Source organism: Halichoerus grypus, chromosome 2, assembly GCF_964656455.1.
Source record: "Halichoerus grypus chromosome 2, mHalGry1.hap1.1, whole genome shotgun sequence".
NCBI classification, from domain to species: Eukaryota; Metazoa; Chordata; class Mammalia; order Carnivora; family Phocidae; genus Halichoerus; species Halichoerus grypus.
Genome location: NC_135713.1, coordinates 63,223,232 through 63,246,166, shown reverse-complemented (window position 1 = coordinate 63,246,166; position 22,935 = coordinate 63,223,232). Strand labels below are relative to the sequence as shown.

The 22,935-nt window shown below is 51.2% G+C and overlaps 1 protein-coding gene across 2 annotated transcripts in view; it reads right to left on the bottom strand.

Annotated features, from left to right (window-relative positions):
- Nucleotides 1-264: 264 nt before the first annotated feature.
- Nucleotides 265-22,935, bottom strand: part of CPLX2 (complexin 2) — an 81,309-nt gene continuing 58,638 nt past the window's right edge. Inside the window, exons 1-4 of one of the 2 annotated variants that reach the window (XM_036115710.2) lie at nucleotides 11,290-11,494; nucleotides 3,944-4,063; nucleotides 3,632-3,807; nucleotides 265-2,867 (exon numbers count right to left, since the gene is read on the bottom strand). In XM_036115710.2, coding sequence (XP_035971603.1) covers nucleotides 2,670-2,867; nucleotides 3,632-3,807; nucleotides 3,944-3,974 — 405 coding nt within the window. In that variant the 5' untranslated portion in view covers nucleotides 3,975-4,063; nucleotides 11,290-11,494 and the 3' untranslated portion in view covers nucleotides 265-2,669. Of the gene's footprint in view, nucleotides 2,868-3,631; nucleotides 3,808-3,943; nucleotides 4,064-11,289; nucleotides 11,495-22,935 lie in introns of those variants that run through there. The other variant, XM_036115711.2, reaches the window with a different exon arrangement.

Below are 22,935 nucleotides of genomic sequence, written 5' to 3'. Positions count from 1 at the left end.
TCTAGTCCTGCTTCTCAGGAGTAGGCCTGAAGAGTCTGGAGGAGTCTAGGCCATGCACCAGACTAATCCAGCCAGCCTGGAGGGTACTCTCATATGGGGAAAACCCTGAGCCTGCTCTGGGGGTGCAGAGGGGCTGTGGAGACCACCAGGGACATCCTCTGAGGGCCCCGGGATATCTTGCATGGCTGGGTTCCTCTGCTCATCTGAAGCTTCCTGAGCCTTGGTCTCTCCTGCCCATCTGGCACTCTCTGTGCCCTGGCACTACCTTTGAGATCTGTGGGCCCCTGTCAAGGGGGAGACCTTTTTGAACACTTGGGATCCACATCTGTGTCTGGGTGGGGCTCACACACAGGGTCTGGGGAGGCCTGGGGCCCCTGGACTGGGCCCTGCCTGTCTCTATCCCAGGACCCCAGGGCTTTAGAGAATGACCATCCTGCCCAGGAAAAGAGACACAGACAAGCAGACAATAGGGGTGCGAGGTGGCTCCCCATCACAGACACAGGCACAGACACAGGCCCCCTGGGTGGGGGGCAGGACACAGGGGCATAGGGGAGGGGGCGGGGGCGGGGGAGAAGGGCAAATCCAGGGAGCTGGAGCTGCTGAAGCCCTGCTCCCTAGAGAAGGGACAGACCAGGGGATTTTTCTGGTTCCCTAAACATATGGATTGTTTTGTCTCGTCTTTAAAGTATTGCAGTCTAACTGATATGGCTTTAACTATTGGAAACGGACAGAGAAGACACATGTCTCTCTCTGAAATAAAAGCATAAATCCACTAAAATGGAAAACCTGCAGAATGCAAACTGGGGTCAATGGGGCAGGAGCTTCGGGAGCAGGCAAGTCGCCCCCTCCCTGGGCCCTGCTTTTGGGGTAGGCCCTGGTGGGGGCCCAACATGGCTTCTCGGGGCACTGCCAGGGTCAGTCACAGTGGGCTTCTGAGGACCTCAGGCAGGAACCCCCCAAGGGCGGGAGGACTCTAGGCCAAGGACAAGGTCTCCTGTTGGATGTGGCCACCCGGGACCAATGGCTTTGGGGCCGACGGGGGCATCTCACCTATGTTTGTTCTCCCCAAGCACACATCCTGCACACAGCTGCCTATTCAGAGCCACGCACATGCGCACAACAGTCTCAGCACCTCTGACGCTCTCTCACACACACACTTCCACCACATCTAACACAGCCTTCTCTCCAGACACACATGCCATTTTGAAAACACAGGCAGACACAAGCTGTGTGTGCAAACTCTACCACACGTACAAGATGGCTAGAAAACAGATACGACACGATCTCAATTCATACGCACCCCCTCAAACAAGCGCACAAACACAAGGCTGCCTACCATACCCGATCTCTATCTAACACAGGGGTGTGATGAACATACACACACAATCTCAAGACATACTTGCACTCTAACGACACACCTATAGGTGGTCTTTGGACACACCACTGCTGATGCCGTCCTTGCCACACAAACTCGTGCGTGCATGGACACACACTTTCCTCTCTCATTTGCTCCATGGCCCCCCAGTTCTACACAACTGACTGAGCAGGAGGCCTTGACAGTTTGGGGTTGGGGGGGAGCAAATGTCATTTTCACACATCCCAGAGGAGAGTTTGTTCTTGGCCAATGAGATGAATGGACAGATGCCTTCTGTCAAGTGGGAACTGGCTTCTTCCCAAAGCCTTGGGGCTTTGGCCAGGAAGGGTCCTCCTGGGGACCATGGGGCCCTGGAAGCACATGGACATGATGGGGTAGGAAAGAGGGGTGGATAGAATGGGGGCAGCTTGGCTGTACCAATGGTGGTCCCATGGCACAGGCCATCACTGCCCAATGGCTCCAAGTGTTTTCTGGGGAGGCCTGGGGAGCCCCTTGGCTGGGCACACTGGGCCCGGCCTGGCAGTGGGGCCCCAGGACCCAAGTGGAGGAGGGGGAAATAAGGGGCTGCTCTACCCTGGGGCCTCTCCACAGATTAAAGTCCAAAGTGGATCCATTTGGAGGGACTGGCTTGGCAGGGCCTATGCCTCTTCAGGTGGGCGTTGGGAGAGGAGTGCTCCTGGGCTGGGTGCCATCTCAGGGCGAGGGAAGAAGGAGAGCCCCAGCCTCCTGCCCAGACCTAGGCCTGGCCAGAATACAGCGGGGGCCTCTCAGGCGGGGCCCTCACAGGGCAGGCTTACCCTGACTCCCTTCCTCAGAGCCAGGCCACTCAACGCCCCTGCCCTGACCTGGAGGCCCACTGTGGGTCAGAGGCCAAAGGTCGACATGCTGGGCAGGGCTGGAATGTGTCATTACTTTGGCTGGCTGGGGACAATGGTCCTCCTGGCAGTGGGGTGCATGAAGGAATGTATGGGGGTTACCACACTAGCAGAGAACTTAGGCTTCTGGAGGGGGCCCTCAGTGCCCCTGGCACTGGGTTCAATGCCCCCTTCTGGGGGGAAGCTGCCTTCCCTTTTTCAAGCAACTTGAAGTGAGGTGGGGGCTGGATACCCTGGGAAGAAGGGGGTGTGAGGGAGTGCTGAGAGGGAGGAGTCCCTGGCCAGGGAAAGGGGGGTAGAGGTCAACTGAGGTTTTCCCCTTCAGAACTGAGACTTAACTGAATAAAAGGAAAAGAACCAAAAAAAAAAAAAAAAAAAAAAAAGGAACAAGTGGAGTGGGAACAGGGCAGGAGGGCCGGTTACTTCTTGAACATGTCCTGCAGTGGCCCCGGGAGGTATTTGAGCACCGTGTCCAGGATGCTCTCCTCCTCTTCCTCCTCCTCGTCCCCGCAGCCTGCAGGGATGGCCTTCTTGGGCCGGGTCAGGCTCCCCTCGCACGGCTGCTCCAGGGCTGCCTTCTCCTCTGCCTCCTTCTCTTCCTTCTTCTTCAGCCCGTACTGGGGAGGAGGAGAGCAGAAATGAGCACGAATGGGGCAAGGAGAGAGCTGGGTGGGTCTCAAGGTCATGCAGGCTCAGCTGGGGCACTCATGGAAACTCCCCAAGCCTCAGTCCTCTCATCTATAAAATAGGGATAAGGATGCCTTCCTTATGGGATTGTGCCTGTCCTTAACAGGTGCCCCATAAGAGTCTGTGCATGGGGTTTCTTTTAAAATTAATACCTGCCCGTAATAACTTCTCTGCTCTTCTGAAATCCCCCAAGATTTGACATCTGAAAGTCCTCCCCTATGTTGGGATGACAAAACTTGATTTGAGTTAATGGGAGGCTACTTAATAGCCTTGATTTTTTGCAGTGGCGAGACTAGACATGTACTGAACTGTTTGGCCTAGGGTGGCAGCTTCAGACCCATTGAGAGTGACATGTAACCATAACAGGTGCTCAGGGCACTACGGTACTTTCCTAAAATTCCCAAATTCTGGATTGCAAACATTTGGTCTCCACTGTCTTAGGTACAAGATTGTGGACCATAGCAGCAAACCTTAGGGAGCACTTCTCATGTGCATTATCTTATTTAATCCCCATAACGCTCTTTTGAGGGAGCTGTTCCAGTGACATTCGCTGTACCCTATGAGGAGAGTGGTGCTCAGAGAGAGCTAGGTCTAAAGCGAGAGGAGGGATTCAGGGGAGCCCGAGGCCGGGTTTTGGGGGGTACCGGCTTGACCTCGGTGCCTTCTACTCTCTGGGCAGTTGGGAGGTGCTGACCTTGTCTCGGATCTGCTGCCGGACCTTCTCGCGCTCAGCCTCCATGCGCGCATGCTTGGCCTTACGCTCCTCCTCCTGCTGCCGCAGAGCCTCCTGTCGCTCCTCCTCCTTCTTCTGCGCGTCTGGGTCCTTCTCCTCCTCTCCCCCCAGCATCTTCCCCATATCCTTGGTGGCCCCTACAGTGGATGGGTTGGGGAGGGGGGGTCAGGGGGGGACAGGGCTAGGGATACAGGGGCCTGGTGCTCTGCGGACCCCTCCCACCTGGGTTGGGACCCAGGTTGGGGAGTGAGGGGTGCTGGGCTCGGGCCTCACCTCCAAGGGCCTGCTTCATGACGAAGTCCATGATGCCAGCTCCAGTTAGCGTGCCCTAGCCCGCAGCCGAGTTTGCATGCAGGGCTCCTGGCAAGGCCTGGCTCAGAGAGATGTGTCAACCTGCAAAATGGAGTCGGGGATCAGACGTGAGAGGCCTCTGCACAGATAGATGGCAGCCTCGCCCTGGTTCAGGCCCCAGGCCCCGTCAGCTAAAGCCAAGACCCAATGCCCTGGCGCCCATGGAAAGGAGGTGGAAAGGGGTAATTTCCTGAGGGCTTGTTGTAGGCCAGGCACATATGTGTGGTCATATATCTCCAGATTCCGATTGTAAAACGTTCATCTTGACCATATTGCTTTAATTTGGTTGAAGCCAAGAGTGCTAGAAAGAACTCAGGCATGCTAGAAAGAACCTGGAATTTGGAGTCAGGCAGACAGACCTGGGTTCTCATGCCTCCCTCATTCCTTATTTGCCATGTGACATTCGGCCCGTTACTGAACCCCCTTTGAGCCCCAGTTTTCTCGACTATATGAAAGAGTGGCAGTGCCTCTTTTCCCAAGGCTACTGTGGACACTGGGGACAATTTCAGCCTGGGCCCCACTGGGTCAACCCCGAGATGGGATGAGCACACTTAGGGCCCCAGCCAATCAGAGGCCCATTAAAAAAAAAAAACAGTCAGCTTGGATGAACATATCCAGACTTCTGAAATTAGACAAATGTAGAAATAAGTTATTTTTATTGCAACAAACATGTAAGTTTTTGTGTTTTATAGCTTCATATTGGTTTTTATTTTGAATTACACATGGGGGGCTTGGAGACATGATAATCTTCTTGGGGCTTAGGGCCTTTAAAGTACCAAGCATGGGCCTTGTAAGCACTCAGCTTATGTTAGTCCTCCCCTTCTCTCTCAGTTACCTTCAGTTTTTATTATATTTTTTTATTGGTTTTTTTTTTTGGCCTCAGAAGGTTTTCTCCAAATAAAATCTGTTTTTTTTTTTTTTTTTTTTAAGATTTTATTTATTTGCGAGAGAGAGAATGAGAGACAGAGAGCATGAGAGGGAAGAGGGTCAGAGGGAGAAGCAGACTCCCTGCTGAGCAGGGAGCCTGATGTGGGACTCGATCCCAGGACTCCAGGATCATGACCTGAGCCGAAGGCAGTCGCTTAACCAACTGAGCCACCCAGGCACCCTCTCCAAATAAAATCTTAATGGGAATCTCAATATGCAAAATACGTAGAAGTGGAAGTATTCCAGTGTTAGTGGGGAGGGGTAGAGAGCTTGGAGCTTCCATCCACTGTTGACCTCCTTCTACCTTGTTCCCCCCACATCCCTGAGAATTTGAACCCTGATATAACTCTTAGATTTCCTTTCTGCTTTCACCATTCAGTTTCACTGGTTTTTCTCATAGACAAATCCATTACAAATCCCCTTTTGGGTATGGATGGGAACATGCATGAGCTATCCAAAGTGTGATGTAGTCACCTGGGGCCAGGCCTCCCCCCGCCCCCCTCCCCCCACCGGGCCCGTCAGCCCACACAGCCTTGGGGTTTTTATGATTTGCTAGGAGGAAAAAGGGAAATGGCGGCAGAGAAGCAGGCTGGATATCACAACCAGGTTGAGTTCAAGGTCACTGGCTGTTGGTTGATGATGGATTTTCCTCATTTCTTTCAAAATGAGAAAACATATCAGCAGACTGAGATCTTTCTATCAAATGGGGCCCAAGAGTTTATTTGAGGACTTCTACGTGATCATACCACCTGACAGGTTGTTTGGAGGAGGGCAAATCATAATGGAGTAGAAAAACATCGCCAGGGGCTTTAGCATCAGACACACGTGGTTAGAAGTCCAGGCTCCAATACTCCCTGCCTGTGGCCCCCTGGGAAAGCAGTGTGCTCCTTGCCAGTGAGAGGAGTATTAAGCCTACCCTTGTACTGATGCTCGAAGAAGAGGAGGTACTGGTCAAGTGCCTGGTGTGTAGCAGCTGCTCGTTAATGTTGGCCATTGCTGACTGCATATTTGTAAGGACATGCAAAAAAGGAGCAGGATTTCCAGGAAATGCAAGAGAACCCACCCTGACCCAGAATTCTGAGTTTGAAGGCAGCTCAGCTCAGTCAATTAAGATGTTTTCACTTGACTCAAAAACATTGCGAAGAGACTACATTTCTAAGAACAGGAAATGAACAATTTAATAATCAAATGATTTCAGGAACTATTGGGTTCCTCCTCTGTGTTTCCATGCAGCTCAAGGAATTGGCAGGTGGTGCTGGAGGACGCAGGACTCTAATTTGAGATGTCTCAAATTGGTCCACAGGGCACCTGGGCTTTAGGTCCAGCCTCATCCCTAACTTGCTGCTCTGGCAAGTCTCTCTCCTGGACCAGATGATCTTCTGGGTCCTCTTCCCAGCGGTTCTGTTGGAGCAGTTCTGCAGCATTTGAACTGCCGGCCAGCCCCTTGTATCCTCAAATCCTTCTTCTGTCTTGGTTCTGTGACTCAGTTCTTTCCTCTCCCCCATCTCCTACCGTACTCTCTCCTCTCCTACTGCTCCCTCTCCCCTCCCCACCCCAGTTTTGCTGCCTCCTCTTGTTCCTTTCCTTTCTTCAGTAAGTGTGTTCCCTAGGACTCTGACTTTAGCCTGTGCCTCTTTTTCCTCTCTAATGTTTCCCTGGGGGAACTCATCCTTTCTTGGGCTTTAATGATACCTAGACATCTTCTGTGGGCTCTCAGACCCCTATATTCATTTACCCAACAAGTTTCAATTGAGCACCTACTATGTACCAGGCAATGTGTTAGGCACTGGGGTATAACAGTGAACAAGACAGACAAAATCCTGCCCTCATGCAGATTATATTCTGGAGTGTGTGTGGTGTGAGTGAGTGTGTGTGTGTGTGTGTGTGTGTGTGTGTGTGTAGGGAAATAGGCAATAAATGAGTCAAGAAATACGCTTGCCTTCCTCTTGAACACCTCCCTCTGGGTATCCCATGGCACCATTCAAAATCAACATGCCATCTCTCTATCACCACACCATCTCCTTCTCTGGACTCTTCTGCTTCTAAGCATTCATTCAGCAAACACTGATTACTACCCCTCCCCACCCCCCAATCTGCAAAGTACATCTACTCAGTTGAGGGCTGAGTCTTCTGGATACTTATATCCTTGTTGCTCTAGGTGCCCCCCTTGTTGAAGCCTGCTGGGATTATTTAGCAGCTTCTTGGGTCCACCCCCAGAGTCCTACTGCCCACTCCCAGTGTGGCTCTCTCAGCTCTCCAGTAATTTCTTGTTCATCCTGTTGAGGCTTCCCTAACCAATTTCTCAAGGCCCAGTGTCATCCTACCCTATCCCCTTCAACAGGTGACTTTCCTCCCAGTTCATGTGGTGCATTGGAAGGCTTGTGGGCTCTGAGTCAGGCATACCTGACTCTGATCCTGAATCTGCTACTTTTTAGCTCTGTGATGGTGAGTAATTGACTTAACCTCTCTCCCTTATACAGTGAGGATTACAATACCACTTTGAAAGGTTAGGAATACTGTATGCAATGTGTTTGGCACATGGGGGGGCTCAGTAAATGGTGACTATTATCATTATCAAAATGATTGATGCCAGCTGGTATGAGCTCCTGCAACTTTCCTTCCTAGCGTCTGAAGACGAGGTCCCCCTCCTTCCTCCTGAAGTTAATCTATCTGCCTGTGCTGCAGATCTTCTCTCTTTACACCTCCTCCTAGAGCCTTTCATGCTCCCTCTTCCTCACATCCTCAGTCTCTTCTCTATAGGTCTCTTTATCCCCTTTCTTCTCTAGCTCCTGCTCTGAACCACCTTTCCCTTCATCTCTGCCCTCTACCTTTGTGATGAAGGGGTCTCCAGTTGGTGTCTCCACTCCTTCACCACTGGGTCAGCCCTGCGGCTCTGTGAGGCAGAGATCTGCTGCCTCTGCACTGCCACCAAAATTGCCCTCATCAGAGTCACCAGAGGCCTCCCAGATGCCAGACCCTGGAGTGTTTTCACAGCTCTCCAGCTCTCCCATCCTTCTGTAGCCTCAGATGTTGATGATGGCCCTATTCTCTTCCCATCCCTCTATTTTTCATCCCTCTTCCTGGATTTTCTGAATCCTGTGAGAGAGTACTCCTGTGGTCTTCAGATTCCTTCTCAGACAAGTCTTCTGTCTCTCCTTTGCTGACTTCTTTCCTTTAAAATGTAGATGTTCCCCAAGCAATCTCTCTCCCTCTTGCCCCTCCTGCTGTCCCTCCTTCCCCCACTCTCTCGCTTGGGAATATCACCTAATCCTATTGATTTATGCCCTTTTTAATTCACAGACACCCCCCCCCCAACTTGCACATTTAACTCTCTGCTGGATATTGTCACATGGATAATCTCAGATTCAATCTGCCCAACGATCAGTCTCACCCTTGTTTCCCTCACCCAACCGTTGGTCTTTTCTTCTAGTGTGCCTTGTTCCAATCACCTCAGCTGAAAACTCTGGAGTCAGTGATTTCTTTATTTACTCACTCACTCACTCACTCACTCACACTACCAATATTCTTTGAGCATCTACTCTGCCAGGTACTGTTCTGGATGCTGGGCTGTGGCAGGGAACAAGGGAGTCACATTTGCTCTCACAGCATTCAATTAGCTGGGAAGATAGACATTGGACAAAAGACCACACAAGGAATTGGTGAGTTAAAACTGAGGTGGGGTGCTGAGAGAGAAGTCCGGAGGCTGTAGCTTTATGGTGCATCCTACATCCACACCCTCTTCTCCTACGGCTGCTAATGTCCTGGTTCAGGGCCTCGAGGTTCTGGATTTGTGCATAACCTCTACCTCTGTCCTTCCCTCAGCTCTCATCCATCCTCCACGTGGCTGTCCAATTAATCTTCCTAACGGGCAGATCTGCTCATCACACACACCCTGCAATGGCTCCCCATGGCCTTGTTAAACTGACCACAGTCCTTGTGCTGACCTTCAAGTCCTGCACAGTCTAGCACCTGCCTGCCTTGCCATTCCTTCCCCATCCCTCGCATGTGGCTCTGCTTCAGCTATCCCCCAACACATTCTATTCGAAAACCACTGGGCATTTGTTCATGCTGTTTTTACAGGCTGAGAGCCTCTTCACCTCCTCTCTGCCAGTTCAGATCCTAGCTTCACTACTTACCAAGTGACCTTGACCAAGTGGTTTAATCTTTTCTCATCTGTAAAATGGAGACAATAATACCTATGTCCGAGGCATGAGGTGAGCATTAAATGAGATAATACAAATAAAGTGCTCAGCCTAGTGTTTGGCACGTAGTAGGTGCTCAGTACATATTAGCTGTCGTCATCATCACTGTCAGCAGCAACAGCAGCAATATTAATTTTCAAAGCTCCCTCTCAAACATCACTCCCTCTATGAAATATCCCGGATCTCCTGGGTGAGATGTGATGATGTCTTCCTCTTCTGAGACCCATGGTACTTTCTAGGGCAGCCTTGCCTGCCTCCAGCTCAGGTGCTCTGTCCAGCTATGTGTCTTTCCCTTCCTGATCACTCTGAGCTCCTTTCAGGGGAGGGCCTATATCTTGTTCATTTCCCTTATCCCAGAGCCTATAACATCTCCTGGTTCATGGTAGAGCCTTATGACATATTTGTTGGGTTGAATTTAATGTGTATCAGCAAGTATGTGAGTATACGCATTCAGAGTATGATCCTGCGTGTCTAACTCTGAACTTAGGCATCGTGTGAGTCTGCGTGAGCGTGTGTGCAGGCGTGTGTGTAGATATTTTGCCATATGCCTGTAGGAGTGCTGAGGTCGGGCAGGTTGCATGCAGTTGAGAATTTTGGACAGACCGCCAGGAGGCGCTCCTCAGCGGTTCTGCGGGAAACCTTGGTTTATCCCTGCGCGGGAAGGGTGGTGGTGGTGGTGGTGGTTGTGGGGTGGTGGTGGTGGTGGTGGTGGTGGTGGTTGTGATGTTGGCCTGGGGGAGGGGAGACAAAAAGGGGGAGAGGGAGGGGTGCTGCTGCAGCACGTTTCCGTGCCTTTAGAGCATCCAGGACCTAGGACACATCTTCAGCTTTCCCTTCCCGACTTCCTCCAGCCTGTCCCAGCCCGAAGGCAGCGGAGGTACCTCTTCAGGCTTGGCCTTCTGAGCCCCAAGCGGTTTCGGGACTGGGCCCCGCCATCCGACAAGCAGATTCGGGCACCTGCAGTGTTTGTCCTTGTGGCTGTTTTTCTGTTCTTATGGCTCAAGTCCAGGCTATATTCACCGCAACTCAATCCAACACTCATCTGCTTTTCACAGGGGACCCTAAGGCTAATGGCGGTGGCAGAGACAGGGGATGTCCCTTTATCCCCCGCCCCACCCCCACTCTACGCCCCTGGAAAGGAGAAGCACTGGGGGAGGGGAAGGGGCAGTGGAAGATGGGAGGGGGTAGGGAACGGGCTCCCTCCGAAAAGCGAAAGTGGCGGGGGCTTCGCGGTTCCCCCGCAGTAGAGGATAAGAATCCTGGGGACCCTCTCCCGGTCCCCTTCGGAGACCAGCACAGCCAGCAGCTCTGCCCCGGAGCTCCCGGTTGGCCACTGAGAGCGCCCCTCCCCCAACACACAAAGCTCCAACCCCAAGACACAGCCAGGTATCAAACTTTGATGGGGGAGGGGGCAGAGTGGGGCCCGCGAGGGCCTTAGATGGGACGGTAACTAATGACCCTAGGCAGAGAACGTGCGCTGACCAAACCTTGGCTGCTCCTCCTCCGAGGACAAATAGTCCCCTTGGTCCCTCACCTCCAATCGACGTTTTAGGCTTTCCTCCCCTCCACCTTCGGCCGGTCCTCCCCCCTCCCGGCGCCCTCTGACTCACTCCGGGAGCCGGAACCCCTTCGGGGGCGGCTCCCTCCTCCCGCGCGAAGAGGGCTCTGGAGGGTTCCAGGTTAACCACAGCCTGAAGTAGCTTAGATCGACGTCCCCCCCCATCCCCAACCCCTGAGCTCGAAGTTGTTCTCTAGGTTCAGACTTGAGTCTCCCGCCGCCCTCGAGGCGGTCCTGGCTCCCCGGGAGCCGGGCTGTTTCGGGCTTCTGCCCGGAGGTCTCCGGGTCAGGGGGTCCCACGCCCCCTTCCCAGTTTGCTCCGGCTTCACTCCCTTCCCTCCGCCCGCTCGTTTTCACCCTCGCGGGGAGCTGTCCTTTCAGCACCACGGCGAGCGCGCCCAGGAAAGTCCCAGCTGCTGCCGCGCAGCCGCCCTTTCCGGCTCCCGGCCAGTCTTGGGGAGCTGTCCCCTCGAAAGCCGTACTCCCCAGCCTCCCAGGTTGCCCTGCAGCCTCACAGCGAGAGCCGGGACCCTGTTGTCCACAGCCCGACTCCGCCCTCCCGGCCCGTGGTCAGCACCGACCTGGCGGTCCACGAAACCGTCTGAGCCACTGCAGGGCTCCGGGCGTACTCAGCGAGGCGGTTCCTTCTGCTATTCCAGCTTCCGCCGCCGCCTCGTGCAACTCCACCAGGCGAGCTGGGGCCGTGGCTGCTGCCGCGGGCGGCTGCCGGAGGCGCCCTCCAATCACGCCCCTCAGCCAGGCCCTGACGTGCTACCGCTCCCCTTCCAGATGGGAAATTCAAATCTCTCTCTCTCTCTCTCTCTCTCTCTCTCTCCCCCTCTCCCTCTCTCCCTCTCTCCCTCTCCCTCCCTCTCTCTCTCTCTCTCCCCCTGTGCCTCTCCCTCTCCTTCTCCCTCTTCTTTTCCTCTCCCCCCATCTCCTCCCTCTCTCCTCTCTCTTCCTCCTCCCCCTTCCTCTCCCTTTCCCATTCTTCCTCCTAATCCCCTCTCTTTTCTCTCTCCAGTCCCCTTCCTCCTCCACCTTTCGCTGTCCTCTCCCCACAAGACATCCCCCCCCACCCCGCCTCCACCCCCCTCCCGCCAATCCCCCCCTGCAGCCGCCTGTCCTGGCCAGAGCTCTTAAGACCACAAGCTTGTTGCCTCACTGCACTGAGGGGAGGATGGAGGGCTCTTTAAAGCAAAACTCAAAGATCACCCGTTCAGGAAAGCCCTCCTGCTTCCTCCAGGAAGAATTGGTCACACTCTTCTCGGGATTTCTGCCACCCCTAGACACACCCGTTTCAGAGGCTCTGGTTCCTTTATTTGCTTGTCTCTTGCCTGTGAGCTCCTATAGGACAGACCACCATCAGATCATCTTTACAGCCCCTCAGCATCATGTCCTGGCACAGGATTACTCAAGAAACACTGATGGATCATGTGGGTAAGGCCCCAGCAGGGGGTAAGGAATCCTTCATGTGGACCCTGAGGAAGGAAACTGCTGCAAAATTCAGTGTAAAATTCACTTGCCAATGCCTTGTAGAGCTGATATCCTGTGAAGAATAAGGAATCCTTTGGCAAACTTTATTCTAGAAGCCTATTTCTTTCTCTTGTATGCCCAGGGAAGAAGAGGGACCTCCAAGAGGCAGGGCAACATCTGCCCCCATCCTCCAGGACTTTCCTCCTCCTCTCACACTCATTTCTCATTTTATTACTGGCTCCTAATGAGCCTCTCCATTCTGCCTGCCATCTTTTGGCTCTAAAATGCTTCCTTTAATCCAGACCAATGTGTAAGAAAATGGCTTAGGAGAGGAGGGGCCTTGCATCAGGCCTTTGAAAGATTTGCAGGAGTTCATGCATCAATCAGGGTTATGTCAGAGTGGAGATGACTTCTGCCTCTGTAAGGGGATGGCTTCCTTCCAAGGAGGGGGCAGCAAGAACTGCAGAGGTACAGGATTTCGGGGAGGAAGGAGGTATGATTTTGTTCCAAAAGGAGGGGACTGTTCCTTTGCACAAATTCACAGCAGAAACCTTAAAGCGAGGGACCTCCACAGGTCAGAGGCCATTGGTAGAACCACCCTCCTCGCCTGTAGAGTCCTCTTCTGCGGCTCATCTCTGTTCTCCCCTTACAGGCTATGGGGTTTGGTATAGGGAAGGCCCTTCATTTATGGCTGAGTTCTGTTTAACACTGTGTTGGTCCATCAGCATGCTTATTTTTAATTTTTCTTTCCTTTCCTGAGGCAGACACTAATGGAGGAGGGGCAGAGGGGAGGCTGTTTGATTAGAGTGACTTAGACTTGCCACTAATGCCTGAGGGGAGTTCTGGACAGGGAGATCTGACATCATGCCATTTCAAGACTCACAGTCCTCCTCCTCTCTCTCCTTCTCCCTCCTTTCTCCCTGTTCTTCTAGAACAGAAGCTCAGTGAATGGGACCTGGCTGGCAGCACTCTAGTTACAATTGGGGTTTTTCCACAATGGGCTTTATCTTTAATGTAGACATCAACCAAGCTGGGCTAAAAATCCAACTCTCCTTCAGAAAAAAACTGAGCTCATTTCTGGACACTGTACTTTAAGATGGACTTAATAAACTTGTGTATGTTTAGGAGAGAAAGGGTAGTTTGGTGGTGGGGGTCTGGAAATCAGATCAAATGAGGGAGAGTTGAAGGATTTGAAGATGTTTCACCTGGAGGAGAAGATGCTAAAGGGCAAGTCTTGCTCAGTTTGTAATTCCAATACTTAGCATGGTGCCTGGCAGAGTTGGTGCTAAGGAAATGCTTGTTGTATGAATGAATGACCACTGCAGGGAAAGAGGGGTACTATTGTTTTTACCAGTCCTGAAGACAGAATTAGAGCAAAGGCGGAAAGGTAAAGGGAGGCAGTCAGAAGCTCTACGAGAAAGAATCTTCTGTCAATTGGAGCTGTCCAGCCATAGCATGCACTGCCTCATATTAGGTAGTGAGTTCCCCATTCCCTGGAAAATGACAGTTGGGTGGCAGGTGACAGCTAATGCCCCCTTTGAACTCAAGCTTCTGTGAGCCTATAAAAAATCGTATGAGCTGACATGAATCATGTCTAGCTGCAGAAAATCTTACTGGTGGATAAAAGGACAGCTCAGTCAAGCCTTGTTGGCTTCATCCTGTTGAATGATTAGAGGTAAATCAGGGCACTGTAGCCACTGATGCTTTCCATTGAAGAAAGATGATGGAGACCTGAGTACTTGCTCCCTGTTCACTCTTGCCAGCCTAGACATAGTTCCTAAATACTGTCCATGTAGAAAAGTCACTAAATATTTTAGCCATTTCCTAATGATTATAATCCTACTAATCATAGCAACCATCAGGCCCCCATTATGTCTCAGGTGCTTAGTTTGGTGCTTTGCATAAATTACATTCTCTCCTTTAGTTCACACAAATCTCTATTTCCAAGCGGGGAAGTCGATCCCCTGGGAGATACAGTGAGTATTTGGCATAGCCAGAATTCCAGCCCAGGCCTGCTTGACGCTGAGCTCCGGGGTCCTTTCACCCCCCTGGGCTGTTTCTCTTCTGACACATCCCACAGCCTATGGAAATTTAACTTTTGCTCTGCAGATTTTTTTTTACGTTGACATTTATCATCTTCCCTGTTCTCCAGTTTCTCACCAAAAAAACCCCCCAAAAAACAAAAAAACCCAAGCCTGTCTTGAATTCACACCCAGATTGGGGTCCTCATGTCATGTGGGTTGTCAGCATCTCCTTTATCTCCTGCATCTCTAATCCAGCCCGCTGTGAGTCCCCCCTCCCCCAGCCAGCCTCAGGTCCTTGCCGAGCCTGCTCTGTAGACAGCTTCTAAGAGTCACCTGGTAAAATATGGATGTGGCTCTGCTAAAGGTGTCTTACCCTGGCTCATACTGAATCTCCACTTCTATTTATAAGCCCTGTGGTCTGGGGCAGGAGGCCAGATTTGAACAGATTTTTAAAATTATACATACATGCCTTGAATGTTCACTAGGAAAGCAATCAAGAGAGCTAATGTCAGTACTTTGTGTGCGGATTGAGGAACAGTGTGTGAAGAATGACAACTGTCAGAGCCCATAAATGCAGTGATCAGTGAGAATGGTGTTTGTCCAAAGGTCAGCCCATTTCTTTACTGCAGTTGTCTCAGTCCAGAGGGCACTCTGGATGCAATGCGGGATGTGAAGAAGAGCCTGCTGGCCAGGCTGGCCTCAGCTGGGAGTTGAGCTGGTGGGTGCAGGGAGGCATCTGAATGCTCCAGATGCTGACTCCACAACCTGCCATTCTAACTTGAGCCTGGAGGGGCAGAGTTGGTCTTGGTTTGAGGGGGTTGCCCGTGTGCCAGATGCAGAAACAGAACTGTGGGGGTGGTGCACAGGGAAGGGCTCCAGGCCACCTTGCTCATCTGATGAGCGCCTCCCTCCTTGTCACTGATAATGGCTAGGGTGCCACGGTCAGGATGTGAGGCCAAGGGCCTGGCCTGTCTCCTTCAACATGGAATGGCAGTGTGAAGGTAAACCCATTGGTGTGTAGTGGTGCATACGTGTGTGTGCCCGCCGGTGTGGGGCCATGCCGGGGGCAGTGGGCGGCATCCACGTGGAGGGACACAGGTGTAGGTCTGTCGCCGTGTGATTCACAGCGTGTGGTGGTGTCTCCCTCCTGTTGGGGAGGGTCTCCGCTGTGAGTGCATCACCAGGTGTAAAGGCAAGTGGGCTGTTGTTACAGTGGAGTATGTTAATGGCATTGTGCGATGGGTTGGGTGTAAGGCAAAGTTACCACGGGCAGCTGGGCAGGTTGTGCAGGGTACAAGCACAGAGGGTGCCACTCACTGTGGCAGCTGCAAAGGCTCTGGACATGTCACCATTTCTGTGTAATGGTGTATGTCTAAGTGTCACTGTCAACGAGAGATGACACAGGGGATAGGGTGCTACCATCGGTATGACACGGGGCCATCATCGGTGGCAAGGGTGAAGGTGTAAGTGTGTCACAGCGGACTGGCACACGTGTCACTGTCATTGTGGGACAGAAGGGGTGTGTATGTGCAGCCAGGAGTGTGTCATCACCACTGTGCAGGCATAAATGTGTCACTGAGTGTGACTGATTCCTCCTTTTCTATTTTTTCCCCCCACCACAGCGGCCCTTGGCAGCCCAACCTACTAGCTTCTGCCCCACCTGGGAAGCTGTATAAACCTTTGGATTCTCCGTTATCCACTTTTGTTTCCCAGAAAGAGGGTTCCAGGCTCCGCATCTGAACCCTGACTCATTGGTGTGGCACAGAGTGTGTGTGTGGGAATCCCCTGAGGAGCCCCTCTCTATCCCAGAGCCCTGCCCCCAACTCAGAGCCCCTCCCCAGCCCAGCATCCTCCTACCAGCTCCTCAGAGGTCCTCTGCTACCCTTCATCCCATCCCCACCCTCCCAGATCCAGGCACTCATTAGCATGTCAAAGCAGTCCTCTTGCAGCCCACGCGGTGTACCCTGGGATATCCCCACACTGTTAGCTCCCTCTCGTCTTGAGCTTTCCTGAAACCTTACATTTTCATGTCTGCCACGCCAGTCTGTAGTTCCCCTACCATCCGGCATAGGGAGGATGTTTTGGTGATAAATCCTTCCTCCCTTGCCTGGTTCTTTTTCGAGCTCTCTGCTGGGGCTTCTGCCTCCCCTTCTCCAATGTAAGCCCTTCCGACTCTCCAGGACGTGGTTGGACCACCCTTTCCATCAGGAATTCTTCCGATGACCCTAGATGCTCATGTCAGCCCAGAGCCAGACACTGCATCCCAGCAAGCCTCCTCATCTGAGTCCTAGCCCTGGACTTGCTCAGACACAATGGGTGGAGCATCAGAGTTTGCCCCGTGTCCTCAAGAGGTCCCCCTTCCAGAATGTCCCTCCATCCTCGTCACACTTGGTCCCCTTTCCCCTCCCCCATGTGAAGCTCATGCTCAGAAAGACAGTTTTTACATCTTAGAATCCTCTCCTTAGGCACATGGAAACAGAATAACAGAGTTCCAGAATACTAGAATCATAAGCAAAGACCTTTTTAGGATAACATTTAGAATCACAGAATCTAGAATGACAGGCTCTCTAAACGTTGTATGTCCAAGAGTGGCCCACTCTTCCTCAGAACCTCCAGGGTGGGAGACTTGTTAAAAAAGATTTTGGGGCCTCTTCCCATGTGGACCAAACCAAAATCTCTGAGATGGGATCCCAGGAATTTGCATCAGTATCAAGCCCCCAGGTGGTTTGGATACACCCACTAGTTGAAAAACCCTTGCCTTGGGCCACTGAAATCTGACACTCATGTGATTCTGGGCTGTGTTCTTATAGAAAAAAAGTACTGAATCATGAAATCATAGAATATTTTAGGATTCACAGAAGCTTAGATTCAACTAATTACACACATTCGCTCACAACTCTAGGATCTTAAATTCCATGAATCTTAACACCTAGGATTAGGGAGTTGGAAGTGACCCTGGAGTGCGATTTTGTTCCTGTTCTAGGAGGAACTTTTCCTTTTCAGCCTCATCACTCCTTTTGGAATGGAAGGCTTTTTCCCCTGTCCCTTGCAGGACTGCCTCCACGGTGTCGCCTACATTTGTGAAGATAAATGTTCTTTCCGTCTTGGTGCAAAGGCAGCTGGTAGAACCCCTGCATTTTTGGGGCGAATGAGTTGGAAATGACTTCTGCTTTCCATTTAGGACCAGCACACCCTGGCCCACAGAACAGATCTTGCTCTTTGATAAAATGAATCTGAGGGAATATTTGAGGAACGTGGACAAGACAACAGAGATTAATAAGCTCCTGGAGCTTCTGGTCAAGGAAATGAAAGAGCGAGAGAACGCCCGCCGAGGAATAGCAGAATGCTATTTTGGAGATTGATGGGCGTGTGTGTGTGTGTGTGTGTGTGTGTGTGTGTTTGGAGGCAAGTGGGGTGAAGGGAGGAGATGAAACATGCATAAGAAATCAGCAATGAAATGTAACTTTCTGGTCATCTAACGCAGCGTTCCCAATTTACAAGTGGGGAAACAGAGGCCCAGAAAAGGGAAGGGCCTTTTTTTAATACCACGCAGCTGGTTAAGGAAACTCCTAACTCCGGGGTAAGAATTCCTTCTTAGTCACAACTCAGCATATAGCTCCACACTTCTTAAAACATGTGCGGCATGCCAAGCATTGTTGTAGGGATGTTACGGACGTCAGCCCTCTCAGCTGCGCGACAGCCCTGTGTGGCAGGTATTTTTCACTCAGTCATTCATTCATCAAACATGTGTGGAGAGCCCACGCCACGCCAGGCACTCTCCTAGGCAGACAAAGATGTATAGGAAGTTTCAGAGTTTCTCTTCCCCTCGTTAGTCCACAGTGAGAGATGCATATGCTCCATAGAGGGATAGCGCGTGGACCGGTTCACGCACTCAAGATCCTTTCAGATTGGAGCCTCCGATGTGAAGCGCTCAGAAGCAGGCGGGGGAGACATGGCCGCAAACAGTTGACGATAATACAACATGCTAAGTGCTGTCTAAGTGAAGAGGCAGCTCTGGGGAGCAGAATGAAATACACACAGCTTGCAAGCCAGATGGGACTGGAAGCCCAAAGCAGGGAAAGGACAGGGTGGCTGCCTCCTGGGGGGGCCACGTCATCTCGGGCTCCAGCCACCTAGAGATGGGGTTCAAGCTCAGCAGCCCTCTGTCCTGCCCCCACCCCCCAAGCCAGGCGGTGTGACTTTTCTTTGAGACTCAGTTTCCTCCTCAGTGAAAGTGGGGGGATGATCCCGTCCTCCCAGGGCGATTGTGAGGCTCACATAAAGACACCGATTAGGAAACAGCTGCCGAGCCTCAGGTATCATTGATTCTCTTTCTCTCCAGCACCCTAGTAATGTGGGAGTTTCATCTGGCGTTTGGGGCAATGGGACCATTAGACAAGACCTCCCTTTCCTGATCTTGGTCAGAGAACTCTGCTTCACGATTTCCTTGAGTTTGTTTAAGTTGGAATGAGAAAGAACAGAATTTGAAGCTTAGAGGGAAATAGGGGAGCTGTTTCTTCTACCTCTTCACCCCTTCTCTGGGCTTCTTCCCCTCCTGTGCGGCACACCAGGGACCGGGATATGGTGTTCCCAAATGGGAACCGCCTGAGGGAAGTCCAGAGGGGGCTTAGGCTTCAGGCCTAAGAACGGGAGGAATTTTCCACCCACAAATCTAAAAACAGCCGCTCTGTGCCACTCAACCTCCAGTTGTTTCTTTCTGGCAGGAAAACAAAATAAAACGAAACCACCTTTTTATTTGGCAAACAAACAAAGGGTTGGAGACGTCTTGGGCAGATGAAGCCAGGGAAAAGTGGAAAGGGCTGAAAAGGAAGACATTGTCATTCACCACGCCTCTCACCGAAGTAGGTGATTCATAATCTTTATCTGATTTAATCCCCACACCAGCGCCTCCATTACCTTAAATGTCATCACCTCCACTTCGTATTCACATAGGGATATTCAGACTCAGAGAGGTTAAGCACTTTGTTCGAGGTAACACAGCCCAGAAGTAATGGCATCAGCATTTGAGCGTGGTGTGTCTCTGCAGCTGGCCACATTTCCAGAGGGAGATTAAATGGGTTTCTGGGAGCTGAGCCTGGGTGTGTAGCTTCCGGGCAACTGGTCCCAGAGTTTGGGTGACCCTGCTAGGACACCTGTATGAGGACCTTGCCACAGGCTGGTCCTTAATTGGACTGAGGCTGTAGCTCAGGGCCCCTAAATTATGCCCTGTGGATTTATATAAGAAGTCTCCTTCTTTTTTTTTTCTTTCTTTGAAAAATGTATTCTTTTTTTTTTAATTTTTTTATTGTTATGTTAATCCCCATACATTACATCATTAGTTTTAGATATAGTGTTCCATGATTCATTGTTTGTGCATAACACCCAGTGCTCCATGCAGAACGTGCCCTCCTCAATACCCATCACCAGGCTAACCCATCCTCCCACCCCCCTCCCCTCTAGAACCCTCAGTTTGTTTTTCAGAGTCCATCGTCTCTCATGGTTCAAGAAGTCTCCTTCTGTGGCAGCCCTTTGCTCACTCTGCTCAGTTTGGTGCAGTCTAGCTCTTAACACCAGCTGTGTAACCACTGCTCCTGCCTTCAGACTGACTTTCTAATTGGAATTCCAGATCTGAAGGAGAATCATAGCTGTCTAAAACCTGGGTCTGACTATATCACTCCCATGCTTAAAACACGTGATGGTCACAGCTTATTTTGCCACCTAGCACCCACTCCTCCCTCATGTGGCACCAGCTTTGGAAGAGCCAAGGTGTGTATTTCATTTGAACCTAGGGGCTGATCACATGACCTGGACTGAGCCAATCAGCAGATCAGTTCGGCAATAGGCACAGGGCCAAAGTCAGATCAGTCCCGGCCAGAGACACTCGATTCTGGGACTTTGCTTGAGCTAAGGGAAATGGACTCTCCTTTGAGGTCCACTGTGATGTGAACTGAGGTTCTCAGGAGCTACTGCATGGAGCCTCAGAATGGGGACCAGCTTAGAGCCAGCAGGGTCCAGAAAAAGAGAGCGGGGAATCTTAGCCTGGTGGCATCGTTTACACCTTGGATCAAGCTGTGCCTGCAGCTCTCCTAGGTCTGGTCATTTTTATAAGCCAATAACTACCCCTTCCCCTTTGTTCTTGTTAAAGCAACCAAAAGGATCTTAATTACTTTTGATGCAAAAATCCTTTGATGTCTTCTTGTTGCCTTCAGGAGAAAGTTCAAATCCTTTAAATTGGCTTTTAAGTAGATGCTTAAATAGATTGGCTTTTAGGGTCCTCCATGATCCGACCCTGACCTCTGTCTCCAGCCACCTGTGTTCCATGTTGCTCCTGGGCATGCTGTCACCTGGTGTTTCTGAGCATTTGCGCATGCTGTTTGCTCCTGGAGGAATAGCCTTGTCTGCTGTGTTCACTTGGTAAGCCTCTATGTTGCCTATCATGGCTCAGCTAATGCATAAAGAAATCCCTCCTGGGACACAGGATTGAAACAGAGGCTTCCTGCGTGCTCCCACGTGGACCTTTACCTTGTAGCACCAACGAAACTCAACTTGGCACTTAAGGTTGGTTTCCTTGTCTGACTTCCTCCCTAGATTATGGTCTCTTTGAGGATGGAGACTCCTTGAGGATGAGGGATGCATTCACTCAGCAAATACGTAGTGAGCATCTACTACATGCCAGAGACCCCTCTAGGTGCTGGGGAAACAACAGTGAAAAAAATATACAAATTTCCATCTCTTGTCTGGCAGGGGAAGCAGAGGCTGATTGAGGAACCCACATGGGGTCCAGGTCATTTCAGAGAGTGGTAGGCCTATGACATAATTAGACAAGGGGATGCCTGCTTCCTGTCTCTGGGCCTGGAGCCTCGAGGAGGGCCAGGCTCAAAACAGGCCCTCAGGAAATGACCATTTAATGAATGAATAAGGAACATCCCCAGACACCCCTGGTACCCCCTCAGCCTTTCTTTATGACTCTACCAGTAACTCCGGACTCTATCAGAACCTCTTTGATAGTCATTTATTGCCTGTTTGCAGCCTACACCCCCTCTTGGGGTATAGTTATATAAATGACATTTTTTAAATGTGTACGACACTCACCTTTCCTGATGGGAGTTGAACAAGAGCCACGTTCTCTTTGACTTTATGGTGCGGCCCATCCCTGCCTTGGTCCAGCATCGGAAAGCTGTATGCTCCTCTGCCTGACTTTGATCAAGGCTCCTTGTCTGTCTCCTCCACAGGCCTGTTGCCAGCCCTTTGATCATCTCTGTGACTCTCTTCTGGGCTTTATCTGGCTCCATTAAGACGATGAAGCTTCATCCTGCTTGTGTTGCTCCCATGCTCAAAAGCTTTCGATGACTCACTATTACCTACGGCATCAAGTCCAGACCCATGAGGGCTTCCCTTGATCTGACTTCCGCCTCCTTGGCAACCTGTTTACCACCACTGCTCTCCTACATAGTGCTCATTGCTACAGAGCACTCGGCACCTCTGATGTTCATTTTATTCCTCTATCAATTTACACATCCTTGGTTGTCTCCTTGCACTGGATCGTAAACTGTTTGAGGGCAAAGATCATGTCTTGCTCATCCCCGAGTCACCAACATCAAACCCAAAGCCTTCTCCATTATGAACGCTCCACCAATCTTGCCAGAGGTGAAATCTGTACATGGCATGGCCCTACCTGCTGGCAGTTGAAATGGCTTGTCCTGGCCCATGAGTCTTGAGGTCCCCCTCTCAGGGGCAGACTTAGTCTCCTTATTGGGCTAGAGACCACAATAGTAATTCTGGCATCCTTGTTTAAATCTTGTACTTGTCCCCCACTCCTTTTTTTTGCATTCTTAATCCATACATATAGCCCCATGATTTCCTTCTGTGCTTTGGCCTCATCACTGTGGCATTTTGTCACTGGGATGTTTTTGGTGTCATTTGCTGTGTTGACATACATTTTTGGCCTGTTTGCTATCTCTTTGGAGTCCTGTCCTTCCCTACTCTTAGGCTTTATGGTCTGGGTGGAGCTAACTCCATGCCCCACTTCCAAGGGTGAGCATTAGACCCATAGCAGCCAATTAGAATGGTATTAGCTATGGCCACAGTGCTTGACTCATGGATGGCAAGTGATACATCTAAGCCAATGAGAGCCAGCCCTGGGACTTTAGCTAGAACCAGTGGGAAAGACACTTTCTATCTCTATAGGATTTGCAGAGCTGGCAGAATGTGGGCCTGAGCAGCTGGGCTGTGTTGCCATCACCCAGGGACAGCATGCCAGAGGGTGATGCCAACACAGAGAAGAACAGAGCCAAGGGGAGGAGAGGAGACAAATTTCTGATGACAGCGTGTGAGTGCCCAGTTCCTCATGTGGCTTTAAGCCTCATCTTCTCCTGTACTTTTCCGTTGTGTGATCAATAAAGCTTGCCTTTCTATTTGAGTTGTTTTGAATGAGGTTTCTGTCTCTGCCACCTAGGAGAAACCTGCTGGAATCTGTAACTTGGGACTGTGTGTCCCTTCCTGCAGAAAACTTCTGATCAAGCAGGACCTGACTCCGGAAGGACCCTTCATTTAACATTCTCATGTTCCAAGAAGGAGCTGATCATCCTGGTCCCAGTTCTCTGTCTCGAAGCCGCCTCCTCATTTGCACAGAACAGTCCCACGTCGTGCTGATTTAAGGGAGAGAAGGGGCTCACACTGTGGGTCCCTACTCAAAGCTTTGCCCAAGTTCAAATTTCATATCCACAG